Source organism: Falco peregrinus, chromosome 6, assembly GCF_023634155.1.
Source record: "Falco peregrinus isolate bFalPer1 chromosome 6, bFalPer1.pri, whole genome shotgun sequence".
NCBI classification, from domain to species: domain Eukaryota; kingdom Metazoa; phylum Chordata; class Aves; order Falconiformes; family Falconidae; genus Falco; species Falco peregrinus.
The window spans coordinates 23,789,948-23,808,863 of record NC_073726.1 but is presented as its reverse complement, the minus strand read 5'-3'; the positions used below and the strand labels follow the sequence as shown (position 1 = coordinate 23,808,863).

At 47.0% G+C, this 18,916-nt stretch overlaps 2 protein-coding genes across 3 annotated transcripts in view; one reads left to right on the top strand and one right to left on the bottom strand.

The window, feature by feature from the left end:
- Window positions 1-297: 297 nt before the first annotated feature.
- On the top strand, window positions 298-9,548 carry TMEM243 (transmembrane protein 243). The gene is made up of 4 exons (XM_055807479.1): window positions 298-470; window positions 6,789-6,839; window positions 7,713-7,817; window positions 9,048-9,548. The coding sequence occupies exons 1-4, from the start codon at window positions 393-395 to the stop codon at window positions 9,168-9,170; spliced, it is 357 nt and encodes a 118-aa protein (XP_055663454.1). The 5' UTR covers window positions 298-392; the 3' UTR covers window positions 9,171-9,548.
- Window positions 9,549-9,550: 2 nt separating this feature from the next.
- DMTF1 (cyclin D binding myb like transcription factor 1) overlaps window positions 9,551-18,916 on the bottom strand; it is a 30,669-nt gene continuing 21,303 nt past the window's right edge. For both annotated transcript variants that reach the window (XM_055807478.1, XM_013301358.3), the window contains 5 exons: window positions 16,675-16,760; window positions 15,848-16,006; window positions 14,670-15,053; window positions 11,730-11,877; window positions 9,551-10,922 (listed from right to left, as the gene is read on the bottom strand). In XM_055807478.1, coding sequence (XP_055663453.1) covers window positions 10,813-10,922; window positions 11,730-11,877; window positions 14,670-15,053; window positions 15,848-16,006; window positions 16,675-16,760 — 887 coding nt within the window. In that variant the 3' untranslated portion in view covers window positions 9,551-10,812. The remainder of the gene's footprint in view (window positions 10,923-11,729; window positions 11,878-14,669; window positions 15,054-15,847; window positions 16,007-16,674; window positions 16,761-18,916) is intronic.

The following is an 18,916-nucleotide window of genomic DNA, read 5'->3' as shown; positions in this document are numbered from 1 at the left end:
CGGTGGCCTTACCCCCCCACCCGGGCCAGAGCCGCGGCGGCCCCGCGGAGCCGCGCCCGCGCAATGCCGGGCACAGCGATGCTCATTTGCGCCTGCAGATACGCGCAGCCTGCGCGTACACCCGCGCACATCCCCATCCCCCCCACCCCCGCAGGTGTCAGGCCGCGAGGGGCCCCGCCGCAGCCCCCCCATCCCCATCCCCACCCCCATCCCTATCCCACCCCCATCCCTATCCCATCCCTATCCCATCCCCATCCCTATCCCACCCCCTCCCCTCCCCATCCCGCGGCGGGGGCGGGGCTGGGCGCGGGGGCGGGGCGCGGAGCGGCGCGGGGCGGCGCGGGGGGGCGCGGAGCGGCGCGGAGGCGCAGCATGAGGGCGCGCCCCCCGCCATGGAGGGCTTCGCCGCCCGCGGCTACGGCACCGGCGGGCCCGACAACCGGCCGCTCTTCGGGGAGACCTCGGCCAGGGTAAGGGGGGGGGGGGAGGGGAGGGAAAAACACCCCGAAACCGTCCCGGGCACCCCCCATCCCCCCGCTCCCAGCAGCCCCCCCACCCCAGCAAGGGAAATGCAGCAGCAGCGCGCCCCCCCTCCCCCCGTAACGCCCTCCCTCCCCAGTTGCCCCCCCCCCCCGATAACGGCCGCTCGCTCCCGGGCTCCGCAAACGCGAAGAGCAGCGCAGCGAGCCGGGCCAGCCGGCCCCTGAGCCGGGAGCCTGCCCAGAGCCGGCAAACAAATAAAAAACCAACATAAAACAAGAAATAATATCTCAGCCCCACCCCTCGCATCAAAAATCAGTAAAGCGACAACAAAGCTGCACCCCCATGGAAAAACATAAAAGGAGACCCCCAAATTCCAAAAGAAAGAAACCCTTTGGATTGGTAGAATTAAAAAAATGGTAATAAAAAAAGAAATAAACCCAAACCAAACTGCTTCTGATCGGTGCCCCCGAGCAAAACCAATCTGTTAAAAATGTCCGGAACAACCAACCCCCCTCTCAAATTTAAAAAAACAAACCCAACCGTCCGCAAAACAATCCCCCAAGGCAAGAGCTCCTCCTGAAATAAAAAAGAAACTCCCCAAACGCCCCCGATAAAGAAAAAAACTTCCAGATAATCCCCTCCCAACGCCCCCCGAGCCCTGCTGGGGAGCAGGGGCTCGGGGCGCAGGAGCCCCGGGGCTGGGGGACCCCCAGGCTGTGTGCCTCATTGGGGTGCGTGTGGCCCTGCAGCCCCCCAGACCAGGGCTTAGGGCTGCAGCCCCCTGAGCTACAGCTCACCCAATTTTGGGGGTCCTTGCTTTGCTGGGGATGGGGGGCTGGTTTCGGTCCCCCCCTGGTTGTCGTTACTCGGTTTTTTCAGCGGCGCTGGCTGACGTGCGGCAGTGCCGACTCCTCAGGTGCCGATCCCCGTAAGCCGCTCAGCCGGGCAGCGTTCGGCTGCCTGCTTGGGGGGGCTGCGCTGCTTCGGGGGGGGCCCGGGGTGCTGCCCGGCACCCAGATCCAATGGGAATCGCGGTACCCGGCGGTGTGCACGCCCCGCTGCCTGTGGGGTGCCAGCGGGTCGTGGCTTGGGGTTTGTCCCCTGGTAGGAGAGGTCACCCGTCGCTGCGTGTGTCCGTGGAGGGGTGCAGGCTGAAACTGGAAATGCTGCTAAAATGATAACTTTTCATAAAAATATAAATAAAATTATACCAGCCAAATTTGTGTGTGTGGGGGGGGAACCAGGATGATGTGGGGTAGAAGGAGGACAGGCAGGACCTCTGGGAGGATGGAGTGAGGGGGGACGGGTGCCAGCCCTGATGGAGAGCACTGGAGGTGAGGGGACCTTTGCCAGAGCACACATGGGGTCACGTGGGCTGGTCCTTGGTCGGGGGAAGCTTTTGGGAAGCTTCTGGGGATGGGGACTTCTGGGGACTGGGATGTGCTATTGAAGCCAGGCAGCGGTCCTGGCAGGCAAACCTCAAACTTTCCAGCCTAGGTCAAGCCTTTGATCCCTGACCCCCATCTTTTTCCAGCTGTGGCTCTGCTCTCAAAGAGGAGCAGTAAATAATAAACATGGGATGCTAATTCCAGTTTCTGGGCTCAAACAGGGATCCAGTGCCCTGCACAGCACCCCTGCCCATCTTCTGGGGCTGTTTTTGGCACCAGTCGCGTGGGACCAGCACTGGCCGATGGCCTCTCTCTGCTGTACCTGTGCCTGAGGACACGGGACCGCCGTGCTGGTTCGCTGGGGTTGCCTAGAGACAGATGCTGCTGAGGTCCGGAGCTGTTGTGTCTCTGAAATGAAGCTAAACTTTGCCTTAAAATGGGAGCAGGTCTGCTGGGAGAAGCGTATCTGCCCTGTCCTGGCTCTGCTTATGTGTCTCTGCAAGTGATGGCTGGTGCGCTGGCAAACCTGAGCCCCCTGCTTGGGCAGGGCACGAGGCCATGGGGAGGGGCAGGGGCAGTGCTGTGCCCCGGGAAGCCCTGCACCCACATCAGAGGTCTTGCACCCCTGCCAGCAGTTGGAGATGGATGTAGAAATGGGGGTGCCCTCTTCTTATGCTTTCCCAGTCTCCAACCTGGTGGCTTTGGGGCTAAAGTTGCTCCATGGGGACGAGGGAGCTGGGCAGCAGCATTGGCCTCCTTCCCCTTGCTGCGGTCCAGCTGCTCCGGCCAAGCCGAGTGGAGTGGAGGGGCAAGGTGGTACCACAGAAGTCACTGGTGAGACGAGGGAGCGTAGCAGCACGATGCTGATGAATGCCAGGTGCGCTGGATTCGGTGGGGATTCAGCACTGGGAGTGAGCGGGTACGAGATGATGAAAAGCAAAGGCACAAGTGAAGAGCAGACCGAGCATTACAGATGCAGGACTTCTCGGGGAAGAAGTTCAAAGTAGAAGCTGCTTGGGTTTCTCTGTCATGGGAGCATTTAAATATAAGCGGGTGGGTATTAATTGCTGTGGGTTGGAAGCAGAAAACAATAGGAAGAGACTGAGCAGGTCAGGGCGGGAGCGAGGAGCCTGCGACGGCACAAGAGCATGTCCCCCTGTCCTGCAGCGGGAGGGTGGCCAGCGTGGTCCTCAGCACAGCTTTTCTCACATATAGCGTGTGTTGTCTGCTCTTCCACATAGTTAATCTGGCACTAGATTAAGGTATCCCCTATTGCTGCAACAGGCTGCAATTGCTGCTGGCCATCTGGACTTGCTGATGTAAGGCATAAAAATGGCTTTTCCATCACGCCTGCAGAGATGCCACCATGTACCCACCCTCCAGGGAACCAGCCTGTTCCTTGGCCTGGCCAGGCCTCTGCCGGGAGCTTGTTCCCGGTGGGCTTAGCCTGCAAGCTGCTAACTTGAAGGTTGCAAGTGCTGAGCTGGACTGGGGTGAAGAGCAAAGCTGTCGCTCTGTCCAAGACTGTGCGGTGGGCACAGTGGTGTGGGTGCATCCTCAGTCCTGCCTCAGTTTCCCTGTTACTTAAAGTAATCCTGACCCAGGTCCTGAAGGATCCTGGATCACACCCTCCTGCTTCCTGATCTTGTCTCCCTTTCCCAGAGGCAGCTGGAGGGAGACCTCTGCACCACAGCAGCTCCCTGGGACAAGCCTGGTGCCTCCAGCCCCTGCAGCAACCCTCCCTGGAGTAGGAGGGCAGAAACTCTCCTGTTTTGAAATGCAGCTTGTACAGTGCTGAAACACAGAATTGATTGCCTCTGTGGCCAACAGCTGGCTATGTCTCTGCTGCCAGCTGGCTGAACAGGGATCCCCGTGAGTGCACTGCACACTGTTGGGCTGTATCAGAAGTCAGCGTCCGTGTGTGAGCACCCTGTGCCGGTGCAGGTGCCCTCCAGCAGCCTGCACGCTCGCTGTTTTGGTGCGCACGCTGCTTTTATTTATTTATTTATTTATTTATTTATTTATTTAATTTTCACTCTAGCAGCTATCGTAATACATAATGATGCATGGAGAAAAATCCTCCCTGAATCAGCTGTGCTGGTTGCAAGAGTTGGGTGACATGGTTTGTAGGACGCATGGCTTGTCACAGCCCGTTTCCGTGTGCCTGGTAGCCACGAGTGGCTGCCCGGGCTGGGCTGTGCACTCAAGACACTGTGCGGAGGTGAAAGGCTCTGTCATCCCCAATCCCTTTAGCCATCTTGGCCTCTTGTGTATTTTTAACCTTTTTGCTGTGCTAAGCTGCCTGGGGCTGAGGTGTCAGCGGGCACTGGGGAATACAGCCTCTTGCCGCTCTGCCAAGCCTGGGATTTCAGGATCAGTGGCTTTAATCCCCAGATCCTGAAATACCTTCCTTTGCCAGTGGTGCACTGGAAGATTTTAGTGACCGTGGGTTTAAGCATGGGGAAGGGGATGCCCTGACCCGCAGGGACTGGCTGCCACGTGGCAAAGCCACTCCGCCGATGGCATCCGTACCTGATCCGGCTGTTGCCGCAATGTCCATTGCTCAGCAGCATGAGAGGAGAGGTCCCTGTGCCGGGTCCCACTGCTGAGGCTGACGCCCTGGTCTTCTCCTGGCAGACCAGTCTCTGTCCTGGCAAAACAGCTGAATTCTCTCAGTCTTAAAATTGCTAACTTCCAAGTCTCCAGTTAATGGGGAGAAACCTAACAATGGCTGAGTTTCTGGATGGTGTATTCTGTCCGTAGGTATGTGACCATGTGTCCGGCCCTCCAAGCCCCTCTGCAGAGAGGGGGCTGCGGCTGTGCGCTCCCCCCCAGGTTAGCTGTAAAGGGTGGCAACCGAGGGCTGCTCTGCAGCTGGCCCCTTGGCTTTCCCTCCCCTTCCTCCACCGATCGAAACCCATCTCCCCATGGCACAAAGGGGGAAGGGATCCAGCTGCTCACCTCCTGCCACCCCTTTTGTCCGTGGGGAGCCGAGCCTGAACACAAACTTTGATCCCACTCCGTAAAATCTCCTTGGTGGGCTCCACCGGGTCTGCGGGGCAAGGGCAGAGCAAAACTACCATCCTCTCCTGGCATCAGAGTTGCTTTTGGGGGTAAAGACCCTCCGCATACCGTCCAGGTTAAAGTTAGAGTTCTTTAATGAATTTGTTTTAGCTTAGGTGAAGGAGCCCAGCTGAGCTGTTGTGATATGTTCTTACGGAGGCAGCATGGTTGCATTTCAACCTGTCGCTGCTGTTACTTGTCTGGAGATATTTCTCTTAGCTCATTTTTGGGGGTTGGTGGTGGGTACTTCATAGGTCGCTCCCAGAAGCTGCTGTTGTATCGCTGACACCACATGTGGAAAGGCCAGTGAGGAGAAGGGGTTTGTGCCTGGCTGGCGAGGACCTTGTGCAGGGGATGTGGTGACAGTTGCCTATGGAGGTGCGTAATTCCCCTCTGCTGCAGCCACTGCCATGCCCCCACAGCTTGGGGTCTCTGAGCTATAGGAGCATAAATGGTCTGGTTTTACGTAGAGGAGCTGGCAACTAATTGAAGAGGTTTTAAAGAGTCTGCTTGCTGTGGCCCTTGCCCTTGGGGATGAGCACAACCAGGGCACAGCATCTGCCTGTTAGTGAACCACAAGCTCCACTGAGCCTTGGGTCAGGGCTGGTGGTCTTCTGCAAGAGTGCGCTTTGCCCTCCGCCACCACCTCTTTGCTCTCTGCTTTCTCCTCCTGCCCCACTGCTGCCATGAGTTATTTCTTCATGACCTGGAGCTTCTCTCTCTACAAATCATCTTCCAAAATGTAATGCTAGAAGGGAAGAAGGGTGTGAGACCAGGTGCAGGGAAACCTGGGTTGCCCTGCCTGCCAGCTGGGATGTCTTAGGCAAGATGCTTTTTCACTGCTTGATCTCTTTTCTCACCTTCCTTTAACTGTACCTATTTAATGACTCTCAGTATAATTAACTGAAGTTTTGCGTTTTTTTCTCTCTGCACGTCTTTTCTGCTGTAGCTGTTGTGTTAGCGTTGTATTTGGTGAGCCAGCTGTCTGGGACGTTACACCTGTCTGTGTGCAACCCAACCCGACATCGGCAATAGGTGTTTGTACTCAGAGTAGCACCATGAAGAAAGGTAGGAGGCAGGTTTCCCAGCAGGGATGGGAATGTTCTCCTTCTGCATCGAGCCATTTCTTGCTCCAGCGAGTGTGTCAGTACGGGGTCCTGCCCAGGGTGCTCCTCTGAGCACCCAGTGTCACTGCCAGTCCCTGCCCTGATGACATCTGGGGTGGGACCGCAATGCTGACACCGAGGGATACCTCTTCCCAGGTGCAAAAAGGTTGTCTTTTCCCACTAAGTGTTTGGTACCTATGGGGAGCAGCAGAAAGAAGTCTCTGTGTGTGTGAAATCTGTCTCTCCAAGTAGGCACCCTCAGGTCTGCTGGTGTTAGGGGAGGAACATTTGGGGTGCAGGGAACACTTCGCCTTCCTGCCAGCAGCCCACAAATTCCCACCGAAGACACTGTCAAGGTGTTTACTCTCAGGCACTGAGGCTAAAACAAGCCTCAACAACGTTTTCTGACAAGCTCTGTCTGTGCATTCTCACTTTTAAAATTTCTTTTAAAATTCATTTGGATAACTATAATTGATTCAGATGTAGCGAAGAAGCCGGTTGCAAGTGAGCAAACCTGCTGCATAAGGACTTGGCCAGTACAACCTCCCGGAGGTCCATGGAGTCAGAGGAAGGGAAACCCTCCTGCAGGACAGAGCTGACCAGGGGAGCCTTGATGGTGCTGCTGGGGATAACGTGGGTCCTGGCTGATGGGGTGCTCTCAACGTTGTTGGTTACCAGTCTGTTTTACGTGGGGGTTTGGGTGGTTTTTTGGCAAGGCATGTGTGTAACTGTCTTCTTTTTTTTTCAGGACAGAGTCATCAATCTAGTTGTTGGCGGCTTAACATCCTTGCTGCTTGTAGTAAGTATCTCCCATCCCATCTCATGTTTCGTGCCTCCGTTAGGTGCTGGGGTGAAACCCCAGAGTTCCTCCCCAAAATGGGAGGCAAAACTTCACTGTAGTTTGGGGCCCAGGTAGTCACTTTGGGGTACCTCTGTCTTTTGAGACTCTAACAACAGGAGAAGGTGAATACCTTTTTTAAAGCCATGTTTTAAGATCTTGCTGCGCAATAAAAAGCCCCAAGTCCATGGGCAGACTGTACATCCCAGCTGAACATGAGGCTGGGTGTGGTGACAAAGTGCTTATGACCCAGGAGAACATGTTCACTTCTCTTTATTTCCTTCTATTTATTATTTCCCTCTATTTATGGTTTATAGGAGTTTTTCCCAAGTGTGTCACTTTGTCTTCAGCTATGCTTTCCCCAAGCTTTGAAGACAAACACAACGCCATCGCGACTGGAGAGCAGCAGTTCTGCGGTCCGTGGTGGCAGCACTGTAGAAAGCCCAGGTGCAGGGAGGCAGAGGGGGAGCTGCGGTGGCAGCTGGTGGGAAGCCTGGCTGAGGGGATGCTCCGACACAGGCAGCATGCACGCCTGTGCCTGCTGGCTCTGTGGGGACTTGGAGGATGGTTCTAGCAACAAGCCAGAGTAGTGAAGCTTTCATGATTTGTTGTTTTTTCTTCCGCCTCTAAGTCTGCAGTTGGCGTCAAAGTGATTTTCCTCCAGAATTTTACATTTCCCTCAAGCTCGTCACAGGGTGGGAGTTAAAGAGCAGGGAGGGATGTGCAGAGCTGGATGCGAGCTGCGGTACGCCAGCTGTCAGGGCAAGCCTCTTCTCATGGAAGCTCTGATGGCAGGTGAGAGCAAAGACTTAATCTTTGTTTTCCTCCATACAGGTCACTCTAATCAGTGCGTTTGTCTTCCCGCAACTACCTCCAAAACCTGTGAATATATTTTTTGCTTTCTGCATCTCCTTGTGTTGCATTTCTGCTGGCATACTTGTAAGTACAGTGACATTTGCTGTGCAAGCTTTTGAGTATATGACTGAGGATGAAATCTGACTAAAATCAGCTCTATGTGGTGCTACCTTCTTTTTTGCATTCTCCTAGAAAAGCTTTTCTAAAGCCTCCATAAAACAAGTTGACAACAAAGGAGTGGTAACTAGTTTCATATTTACTGCAGAGCAAGTGTGTGAACTGAGCCACCTTCTGCAGACCAGCTGTGATGCACGACTTGTCACCTCTGTGACAATGCCATCTGTAGCTGCCAGTGGAGACATAAAAAAGGAAACCTGGGAGCAGAGCAGTGAGATGGGAATTTGGAGATGGATTGTGCTACAGAAGACTAGGGGCGGAGTAAAACACTTGGAAGTGGTGGGGCCAGCCAGGCACCTGCAGAAGTCAGTGGCCTTTCAGGCACAGGGGGTGAGCTGCAGTGGCAGGAAGCTACAGCGGGTGGCATTTCCTCAGGGTTGTAGCAGAGGTTCCTCTACTCAGCAGATGCGGCATCCCCGGAGAGTTGGTCTCCAGCAGCAGCAAAGGGAACTGGCAGGTCAGAGTTCATGTAACGGTTTGGGTTGGAAGGGACCTTCAAAGATCATCTGGTCCAGCCCCCCTGCCATGGGCATCAGTGGCTCCTGCCTCTGCTGTAGCTTGTCATATTCGAGAGCGTTCTCCTTCCAGCTGTGACCTGGAACGGTCACGGCCCCTGCCCCTTGCCACTGGGTAATCTGGTCAGTACCAGTTTGCCTGGTCAGTACCAGTTTGTGGTTCTACAGCTGGTAGCTGTGACTCCGCGCAAGAAAGACTGTGTAGTGTGAAACCGGACATTTGTCCTCATCAACCAGGGTTTGATGGCTACAGCCAGTTCTGAGTGTTAAAAACCCCCACTGAACCCACCCACCCTCTTCAACAGAGCTGACAGGACAACCCATGTCTTTGCAGCTGATCTGGCACCCAAGCTTCACAAACCAACAGCCTTGTTTTGGGGAGAAACACCTTGCCAAATTTTTTGTTTGTGGGTTCCACCATAGCATGTTAAGAAAACAGGTGATATTTCTTAATTGTTAAGAAAATTATCCGAACTCTGCACCTAGTCCTCTCTAGTCAGATGAAGCTGGGTTGTTTTACAGAAAAAATAAAAAGGTCCAGAAGTTGCCATTTCAGTTACCACAGCGTCTCTTCTGAAGTACCTGGCATTTTAAAGTAATACAAACTCCTTCTCTCTTCTAGATCTACTGGTATCGACAAGGAGACCTGGAACCTAAATTCAGGAACCTAATTTACTATATATTATTTTCTATTGTCATGTTATGTATATGTGCCAACCTGTACTTCCATGAAGTGGGTAAATGATGGACATTGGGAATACACAGCAGTGATGCTACTGTGTCAGACTGCTTTCAGCTCAACTCTCAGCTCTACTTGAGACATCTGAGGACAGTCAGACTGAGAGGAATGAAGTGGGTTGTGCAAGGATAAATCAGTACATGATTTTCATGTAAATGTATATGTAATGTCCCTCTTGTTGGGGAGAATTATTGCCGTAAGACGTGACATTCTGCTTTTTTTTGAAGAGCTACTGTTGCACTTAAACATTCCAGTTGTACTGATGTTTCAGAATGGCACAAGCTTTTTCATTTTGGAAAAAAATGCATTTTTTTACTACTGTACAAATAAACTGCAGCATTGCAAGGATCGGTAGCAGTATAAATAAATGGCATCTTACAGTTCCGTAAGACAAATACTCTTTATTTCCTTTAAACTGAATATACAATTATTTCTGTTCCCTAGGCAACCATTTGAAACTACAACTTATTTTTCACATTAACAAAACCACAGACTGAAAAAGACCAACTCTTGATTATGAAGAGCTAATTACAGAAATAAATAAAATAATTTATACATGAGTCTTTAGTTTCTATAGCTTTTTCTCTCTATCCCTAGCTAACAGGCTGCTGCTCAGCCTAGTGTCCTGTTTCAAACCCTTGCGTAGAAATAAATTGCCTTCCTTTGCCTCAGGGCCCTATGCCCAAATTCTCACAGAGCTACTTCTCCAAGGCTTTGCCACCTCCATGCCACTCCCCACCTACTAACCTGCTGCATAAATCACCTCTGGAGAGGTGGCTGGTAGTGTCATGTAAACAATGAGAGAGAGACAAATGTTCCAGCCTACTCACAACAATCTTCAAAGAAGTTACAAGCTTGCGGGGGGAGGAGGCTGGTGGGTCCCAGTAGCTTCCCTTTCTTATAGCCCTTTCCCTTTTTATTCAGCTTGCTGTAGTGAAGAAGGAAAAGAAACGAGTAAAAAAACCCCAGATTTCCCACAAGTGATCTTTCTGAGCTCTGTCCGTTGCCAGCAACGGGCTCCTCAGGAACAAGCAGACCCAGGCAAGTCCCATAAGCATCTGTGTCTTCTTCCTATGCTGCAGTTGTACTAACAAGCCAGATGAGATGGGAATATAGACCATTTCTTCATGATGCTGCCCACGCTCCCTGAAGTCTTTGATGGAATACATTCCGTCCTGAAATGTAACAGTCTCTTACTCCATGTATTACAAGAGTCAGTAAGTGCAGAAATCTTCACCCATTCTTCATGGAACATGTGCAAACTAATTCTTGCTGCAGCACTAAAAGGCTACAGTCCACAACCCTTGACTTCTGTCCAGTTTTCCAGATGTGCAGTTCAGCACACCAGTAACAAGTCAGGTCAGAACTGACCACGTGGATCCTAGCAGTGAGCACTGCAACGGAGGTTCTTTAAAACACCGAAACACCCTGGCTGAGACGCAGTACATCAGGCTTCGCTGGCTGCTCGGTAACCCTTTATAAATGAGGTAAATAGCCTGAGCAGAGAAAGTGCACTGTAGTAATTTCAAACTGGAAGTTTCTGCTTAAAGATACAGACTGACTGCTTTCTTTGGAAATGTGGCACAGGGTTGTAACTAATTTCACAATGCAAACATGGTCAATAGAAAATGGACACGATTACTGCTTCTCAGTGACAGCTCACTAAATCTTCAACATCCTTTGAATCTTCCAATTCAGGACTGCCCAGCGACGAGCCGATAATGTGTGACCCGTCTCCATGATGCTGTAGGATAGGATCTGTCAAGAGGCATAGTACATTATAGCTATTATTTACTGTGTCATTATAACAAGATATAAAATACACAGAAGACAGAAAATGCAGCCTGAAATTTTAACCGATTTTAAGCAATATTGCTCAAACTAGGCAGCTCTCAATTTCTAGTTTCAAGGTAAGCTACAACTAATATGGATTCAACCAGTGTAACTCACGTTTGGATTCATCAGGTACTACTGTACCAGGCCTAGCACTGACCCTTTGATGGCTCTGTGAGGAGATCCTTCCTCTGGAAAGCAGTATTTGTTAGGTGCAGCAGTGGGAGAATGTATCTGCGCTGCTTCCAAGTCTGAGGTGACTTGGCATGGGGAAGCATGGCACTAGCTAGCAAGCCCTTCCAGGTGAGTGCTGTGCAAACACAGCCCCGAGCAGCCCAGCCCCTCACCCTGAGAGGCCTTAAGTGCATTTCTGATGGCTCTGGTCTTCTCTCAAAGAAAGACATTTCATTCAAGTACCAGGGATGAAGAAATGCACACTAAAGGAGGAGTTACTTATTAGCCTACGCATACTAATTCAAGGCTCAAGGGTGATGGAAACAGCTCAGCAAGTGATGAAGCAGCTGCTGTTCTAATGCTTTTCCCACAAAGTTAAGTGGGACTTTCTTCTGCTGATACCAGCTGGGTAACCAACCTGCTTTTGCATAACGATGACATGGAAAATTATTTAAGAGAATGCAAAGATCTATAAAGTGGTGTTTACAGGAATCCTAAGTGCCACACTGCTTTAATGATCCTGGCTCCAGCATCAACCGTATGAAGGGACTGTCACACCTGTTAGAGTTGTCAGGGGCAAGACTGATTCGCTGTCTATATCATCTGTTGACTGGATAAAACCATGGGAGGAAGGAACAATAAGCACAGTCTCATCATCTATTGTAGGCTGGTCAACTTGTTCTTCTATTGTTGGAGAACCCAGCTCCTGCACAACACAGAAGGAATAGGACATGAGAGTATACTCTTGGTAGCATAAACAGCAAAACCTGCTTGACTCAGCAGTTTTTAATTCAATTTTATCTCATTAAATTGAAATGTCAGCATCAGAGCTAGTTTACTCCAGCATTTATAGGGCATGTTTCATCCTAGTGCAGGTATCTAAAACCAAGATGAGAAGAATTCTACCCTGTGAGCAGTATGAGAGCAGGAGGAGAAGAAAGGAGAGGCTGCACGGTGGTGATAAAATGTTGGTGATGATGAGAACATTTTATCACTTTTAAGTCAACTGTTTTGTCTATAAAGAGGAGTAATTAAGCTTTTCCACTACTTGCTGTCTAGATGTTCTGAGAAATTGAAGCAATACCTTTATAGTACTAACCAGCTCCACAAATGCAACAGCTTTAGCTGAACTTAATAGTTTCACAGCTTCTGTGTCAAGTTTTAACTACTGAACAGAGAGCTCAAAAGACCTATTTTAACTTCTGTGCCTTGCTTGCCCTTGTCACTTGCTGACCGTAAATTGGATCCAAATTTTGTATATGACCCTCATTGTATCAAAAAATTGGAAACACACTGATTCTTTCCAGGTACAAGTTATCAATATCCCTGCTCTCTTCCAGTCCTGTAATAACTGCTGCTGCTGCCTCTTCCCTGGCTTTTGTAGTACTAGAATGGCAGTAATACGTCCGGTTTAGTGTCACAGCACACTCCGGTGGACTCCTGGTTCTGCAAACACAGTGAAAAGACATCTACATAGTACTGCCAGAAGAAGCAGAAATACTTGCATTCCAGTTTTTGCATGTGATGTGTAAGGTTTGTTCAAGCTTCAGGAATCACTGATGCAGAATGCTAGCAAATGTTGCTAGCAGAAGGCACCTGGATTTATCACGGTTTTTGAAGGGAGCATGAAATGTGTGGGAGAGGTTACAGCCCTCTTTGTTCAAGCAAATCCTGAAGTTCCTTCATCTAGTTTTTTTACGAAAACTTGTTTCCCTACATAGTTTCACAGTGTTTTTGCAAAGGCAACTGCCTTAAAACCCCTTCCCTGGTGTTGCTGAAAAGGAGTTGACTACCTGTGCTGCAGCTCTGAATTAAGACTTGGTCCAAATGTGTACCCATCCATGCAAAGCACAGTATGCTTGACCTGCAAAAGCAGCTTTCCGCAGAGAGCACAGCTGAAACTGCCCACGATAAGCAGTATGTTGCAAGGCTTGAAACTAGGAAGGGGAGGTGTGAAAAATTAAAGCAGCCATTGTAGCAAATGGGCACCTTTCCCAGTCAGAAATAATAAAACCCTGCAGCATGACTGCCTGCTTCCCAGTACCCACACCCACAGTGACAATACAATACTGGCAAGTGCATCAAAATAACACAGACTTAAAGAAAGCAAAATTTAAGCATGTCTTTCTAGAGTAACTTTTCACTTAGAATCACTCACAGTTTACTATTTCCTAGAATTTAAATACACGTATGAAACTTGAGTCTGACTAGAAGTGTAAGGCAAATTAGAACTACAAAATCAGTTTCATTTTCTGAATAGAAAAAAAAGTTTAGTTCCTCTTTATATCCTGCTAGCCATAAGTGATTTCTACGAAGTTTAATTAGGAACTAGGTTTATAGTGAAAGTTTACTAATTCTACCTTGAAAAGCTGAAATTTTAAACTGAGTAGAAAGCTGATGAGATGTCTGAACTGGTGAGAATCCTATCACAACTATGTCAACCATGAGACAACAGAGAGGAAAACGGAAGCGTAATCCCCAGCTTTGGATGTATTCAGTATTCAAACACTTCTGTAGTAGCAGACTGTTGAGACGTACAAAGATCCTCTTTGTGAAAGCATAATGGATACGCAGTGTCTGTTATGATCTTTTTCAAAGACAAAGCCTAACAACAATGGATTTTCAAGACTGATAAAGCAGAATTACAGTACAGCACAGGGTTTCAGAGAACAGGATGGTATATTTGAATCTAACTCATCTCTTCCCACAGCCTAACCTAATCAAGCTTCTAAGGAAAGAGGTATTTTCTACCCACTGAAGACAGTTACCTTCTTTTTAGCATCTGTTTTCCTTGACTTACTCAATATCATGGCTCCAGCAACTGAACGATGGAAGAATTGAGTATAAACAATCCAAATGCCTGAAATCATTTGGATAAACTCACTTCTGCATCGAAAGTGTTGTAGCTGAGTAAAACTGAGGCCAGAAATAGCTTAAATGCTTCAAATTCCAATTTTACAGATACTTAACTGTAAGTATGTTTAATAGAAGTCCTCAAAAATGGAAACTGTGATGCACCTCAAAGCATGTTGTTAGATTCATAGAGCAAAACCTAAATAGTCTACTGCACCTCCCTTGCTCAGCAGTCATCTACCTGTAAAGTATGCAGGGTTGGACAATTGACAGTCTATCTTAAAGTAAGAGCATCAAATAGTAATCAGATGAAGGGAACTCAGTGGTTCAGTGCCACTAATATTCCCGCTTTCCATAGTCATCATGCAAAAGTACCCTGAGTAGTGAAGCAACTCCATAGTGAGGTATTCAGCGCTCCAGCTGAAGTAAAATATAAGCTTAGTACCAAATTAAACGCTACACTTTCACACCTGTAACATATTAACGAAACTCAAGGATAGAGGATCTGAACAAAACCTGAACTACAATATATGTCAAATCACTGACATATTTCATATGAATACCTTCACATAAAAGTCAACGATGCAATGAAATTATTCTCCATGCAGAAATGGGGAATATATCGACTATCATGCACTCCCTTACCTCAGTAACGTAAGTGCTGGGTAAATCAGAGTGAGAATCCTCCTCCTGTTTCAGGCTGGCATCTGAAATCTCCTCCACAGTTCTTACTATAATTCCATCCATCAGTTCACTGCTATTGCTGCTGAATTTGGAGGCATCATCTTCATTGTAGGCTGACTGTTCTTCATCACTCAACTTGGACTGATGGATATCATCTGGGAAAGTATTTGTTTCTAGGGTATTGGCAGGATCTGTCAGGTCAGCCGACTGAATGTCTGAATCAACAGTAAGTTCTGCCTGAGTGACAGACGAGGAGATATCTTCAGCAGCAACAGTGCGGATTATGACACTTGGTGTGTGGCACTGCACTGTGACATTGTCACTTGTATTTAACAAATGCTCTGGCTGTAAGCAGTATTTGCAAAAAGAGACACAAACAAAAACCAAAAAATGTCAGAGACTTCTGTATTCTCAAAGTATCTTCAAGTCTTCTGTATTCTCATAGACAAAGTATCTTCAAATCTTTCAGCAAATAAAAGCAAAAGGATTCAAAGAACTCATTACTGTGTGTAATTTAGAGTTTTATATATATAGTATGTCAGCCCAGATCATCTGTCAACCTTTCCTGGCCTTAAACAATGAATTTGTACACTGAATTTGGTGTCAACTGTTCTTTGAGTCACAAATACAGTAAATACTTAAAGTGAAAGAGGCAACCGTTCACGTGAGGGTGACTGTAGATTCAAAAGATCAGTTTTTCCCCGAGTTTTGCATCACTTTTGTTATTCAATCCCCAGTTTGTTTCCTCTTCCCTCCCTCTAATAAAAAGTATACTGTCACTACTATACAAATTTTGTGAACACCAATATTCATTTGTCAGTCACTGAAAACATCAGGAAACTGCAGTATTTGTCGTGCTGCGGAACATGCCACTAGATGGAGACAGCATGCTCAGCCACAGCGAGAACTAAGTTGCTTACTAAGCTAAGTTTTGAAGCAACTTGGAAGTTGCTTGCTAAAAAAAATAAAAAATAAAGAAACAAAATAAATTTGCACTCTTCAGTGTTTTAAGCAAAGTAACACTGTTATAACTTAAGAACTGCTTTGCAAATCTAACATGCACATACAGAGGCCTGCATTATGATGTTCCCCTCCCCCACTGCCCAAACTCCAGTCGTTTCACTGCTCACAATACATACCGATAAGGCATGAACTATGATCTGTTCTGGGGAGGCTGGAGCAGTAGCAGCCGTTAGGGTCATGGTAGGACTAGTCGTCAGTGTTAAAGGAAGGCCTTGGCTTGAGCTTGTCTGCAGTAAGTATGTACCTGGTGTTCCAGTCGGCTGGAGATGGAAAGACTACAAAAGACAACCCAAGTTTAATACCCAAACACACTGTCTTCCTGGGCTGTGCCCAGAGCGTGTTTATTTACATCAGCTACCCTAACTGTAACTTCCCTGGAAAACAAACAAACAAATCCAACCCTACTGTGCTGACTGCTGTACTGCACTCAAAAAGTAGAGAGGAACTCATACATTGCCTTAGGCTACCAGGACAAGTATTAATGCTAAGTAAGAGTCAAGCAGGACTGTATTATGCTGTGCAACAGCAATTAAGAAAAGAAGAAATTCAACTTACTCTTAACACTGAGTTGAAAGAGAAACTGTGCTATAAATTACGGTACAATGGAACTGAGAGAATCTGTACTTGCTGGGAGCTTCCTGTGGCTCCGTTACGTAAGATTTCAACCAAAAAAAGCCAAACAAGCACAAAGGAAAACTTCATAGCAGTAAGGCATCAAGACGGATTTAAAGCATTTAACGGCAATTCACATTTTACTCCACAGCCCTAATGAATTACACTTTTAGAAACATATTTTGCTTTGAACTTTTTAAGTTTTAGATCTCTTAACTTCCTCTTTCCACTGGAGAACTATTTTTTTTTGAAAATACACTGTTCCATAGTCTAAGAAGTGTCTGTAATTAAAAGAAAGAACAGTAACAAATACCAGTTTTCTGCTACTTACTGGAAGAATCTCAAAGGTCTGTAGTGTTCCACTGTTTAGTGTTATTGTCTCAGAGTCAACAGTAGCAGCAGGGGAATCGGTTGAGGCTGCAAAAGGAAGGAAAAAAAGAAAGAAAGTATATAAACCAAAATGTTTCAACCTTGCAGAGAGCATAACATACTACAATTAATATATAGCAGGGTACTGTTAATTCCAGTAAGAGGAAAAAGAAAACTTGCTGAATAAAAAAATAGAAAACTAATATCAAGTTTCTCTAATTGTTACCCAAGATACAATACTATTTAAAGAGGGCATTCTACAATCCAAAAAAGCAAAAGCAAGTATGGTTTTAGTGCGCAGGGATAAAAGCAGAAAAATAAAGTTATCTAACATTATATAATTACTTTTTGTAATGAGATTTCTAAGAGGTTCTGGTGTAATGATATCCTTTGGATCATATATTACTTGTTTTAAACTGGTGTCAGGTTTAATATTGCTGTCTTTCCCATTTCTTTGTATTTTTAACCTTTTCTGCCTTCCACCATGTCCACCACTGATGAAATATCAGATGCTCCACAAGACATTTGCCTAACTTGTGTGTTATGACTGCAGTGTATAAAAGCTGTAAGTATTCTTATCACAAAGTGTGTAATTATCTATGCAATTATCTCTATTAATTCCACAAGTCACAAAGAGAAGCATCAAAAAGTTTACGTATCAGACATTTCAAGATCACCAGGTCCAAAACAACTCGTACTGAAAGCTTTGTAAAGTATCATAAAACCTATTCAAAACCATAATTGTAATTTTTACTTACTCTTAAAAAAACAACCCTCACAAGTTCCAGGAAGCTGCAGGCAAATTAGTAATCTGCCTGGGATTACCCACTAATTCCATAAATACCGAAAGGCCAAAAGACCTACATGACAACAGCAGAGCTCCAAGCTCCAAACCTGGCCATCTCAAGACTCTCTGTCTTCAAAACAGAGTAATTCTGGTCTTTGAAGAAGATAGAAGCTCCAGTTTTAAAGATTTTACTGTTGTAGTGGCACGTTCAAGGTTTGCTGCTGCAGATTTCCTGGCACCTAGCAGCAGACAGCTGCAAAGTGTGGCCTCTCTGTTACCTAGCCAGTTGTGTTCATAAAGCTTACAGATATTATCCCTTTGAAACCTTGAGCCTTCTATCAAATGCAGCTGAGAGTGGCTAATAGGTTCAGCCCTCATGGGACTGGGAAAGACACAATACAAAATTCACTTTGATTACATAAACAGAAATTCTTCAGGAAAGAAGACTAAAATGGGGAAAAAGGCCTGTTAGGCAGACAGGGGCAACTGACATCACAAAATAACTGTTTCAGGATTCATTTCAGAAAGGACTAAAGGTTACAGAACACCAGCGCATCTTGCCTGCTCATCAAAACCCAACAGCTTTGACCAAGCCTGGCTAAAAGTCTGAGACTGCTGACATATTACAACAGACAAAATGTTCTTGGCTTGGTGTTGCATGTCATTCTAATTAAAAATAAACCAGATAAAATGAAGATGGCACTTAATAAGTAGATTAAGATGGGCTAATCTAATGAAACTATAAACAGAAAATTGTTTAGCAAATGCCTATCTAGTCGTACTCTGAAGAATCATTTCTTAGCCTGATTAATTTTGTAGTAAGCATGACTGAGGCACTAAACTTCCCTAATAAAACTCACAAATGGCAAACAATGCAAAATCTTACACAACAGAGATGACTGGCTGCATATGGGGTGACTGGATTGGAGTGACTGGAATTACTTAATGAGTTACAAAACCAAGCAATAAGCACTACAGTCAAAGTAGACCTGGTAATAAATGAGCAAAGTTGATCCTTAAGAGCATGAGAAGCACCAACTTAAAAAAAGAATAGAGTGGTTAGAGCAGATCATGAGCTTAACATCAGCGTGACTTGACAGCTAATACTTTCTAGAGTGTTTGCGCCTAGAAATAACTGCACAATGAGAAGCAGGGCTAGAAAAAAACTCACCTTCCCTGTCAGGGTCCTTCATCAAACTTAGGGACAGCAGTGTACATATTTCACAAAAGATCTTGTACATGATACTGGTTTAGACAAGAGCTACTAGCAGAAACTTAAGGAATGAACATACACGCTGCACCTTCATTAAGAGGTTTGTGTACCTTTCCAAAGAACATGTTATATGGCACACCCTTGTGTGCATGCACACAGACAGGCACCTACAACTCCTATGTCCAGGTGCTCCAGTTGCAGCTT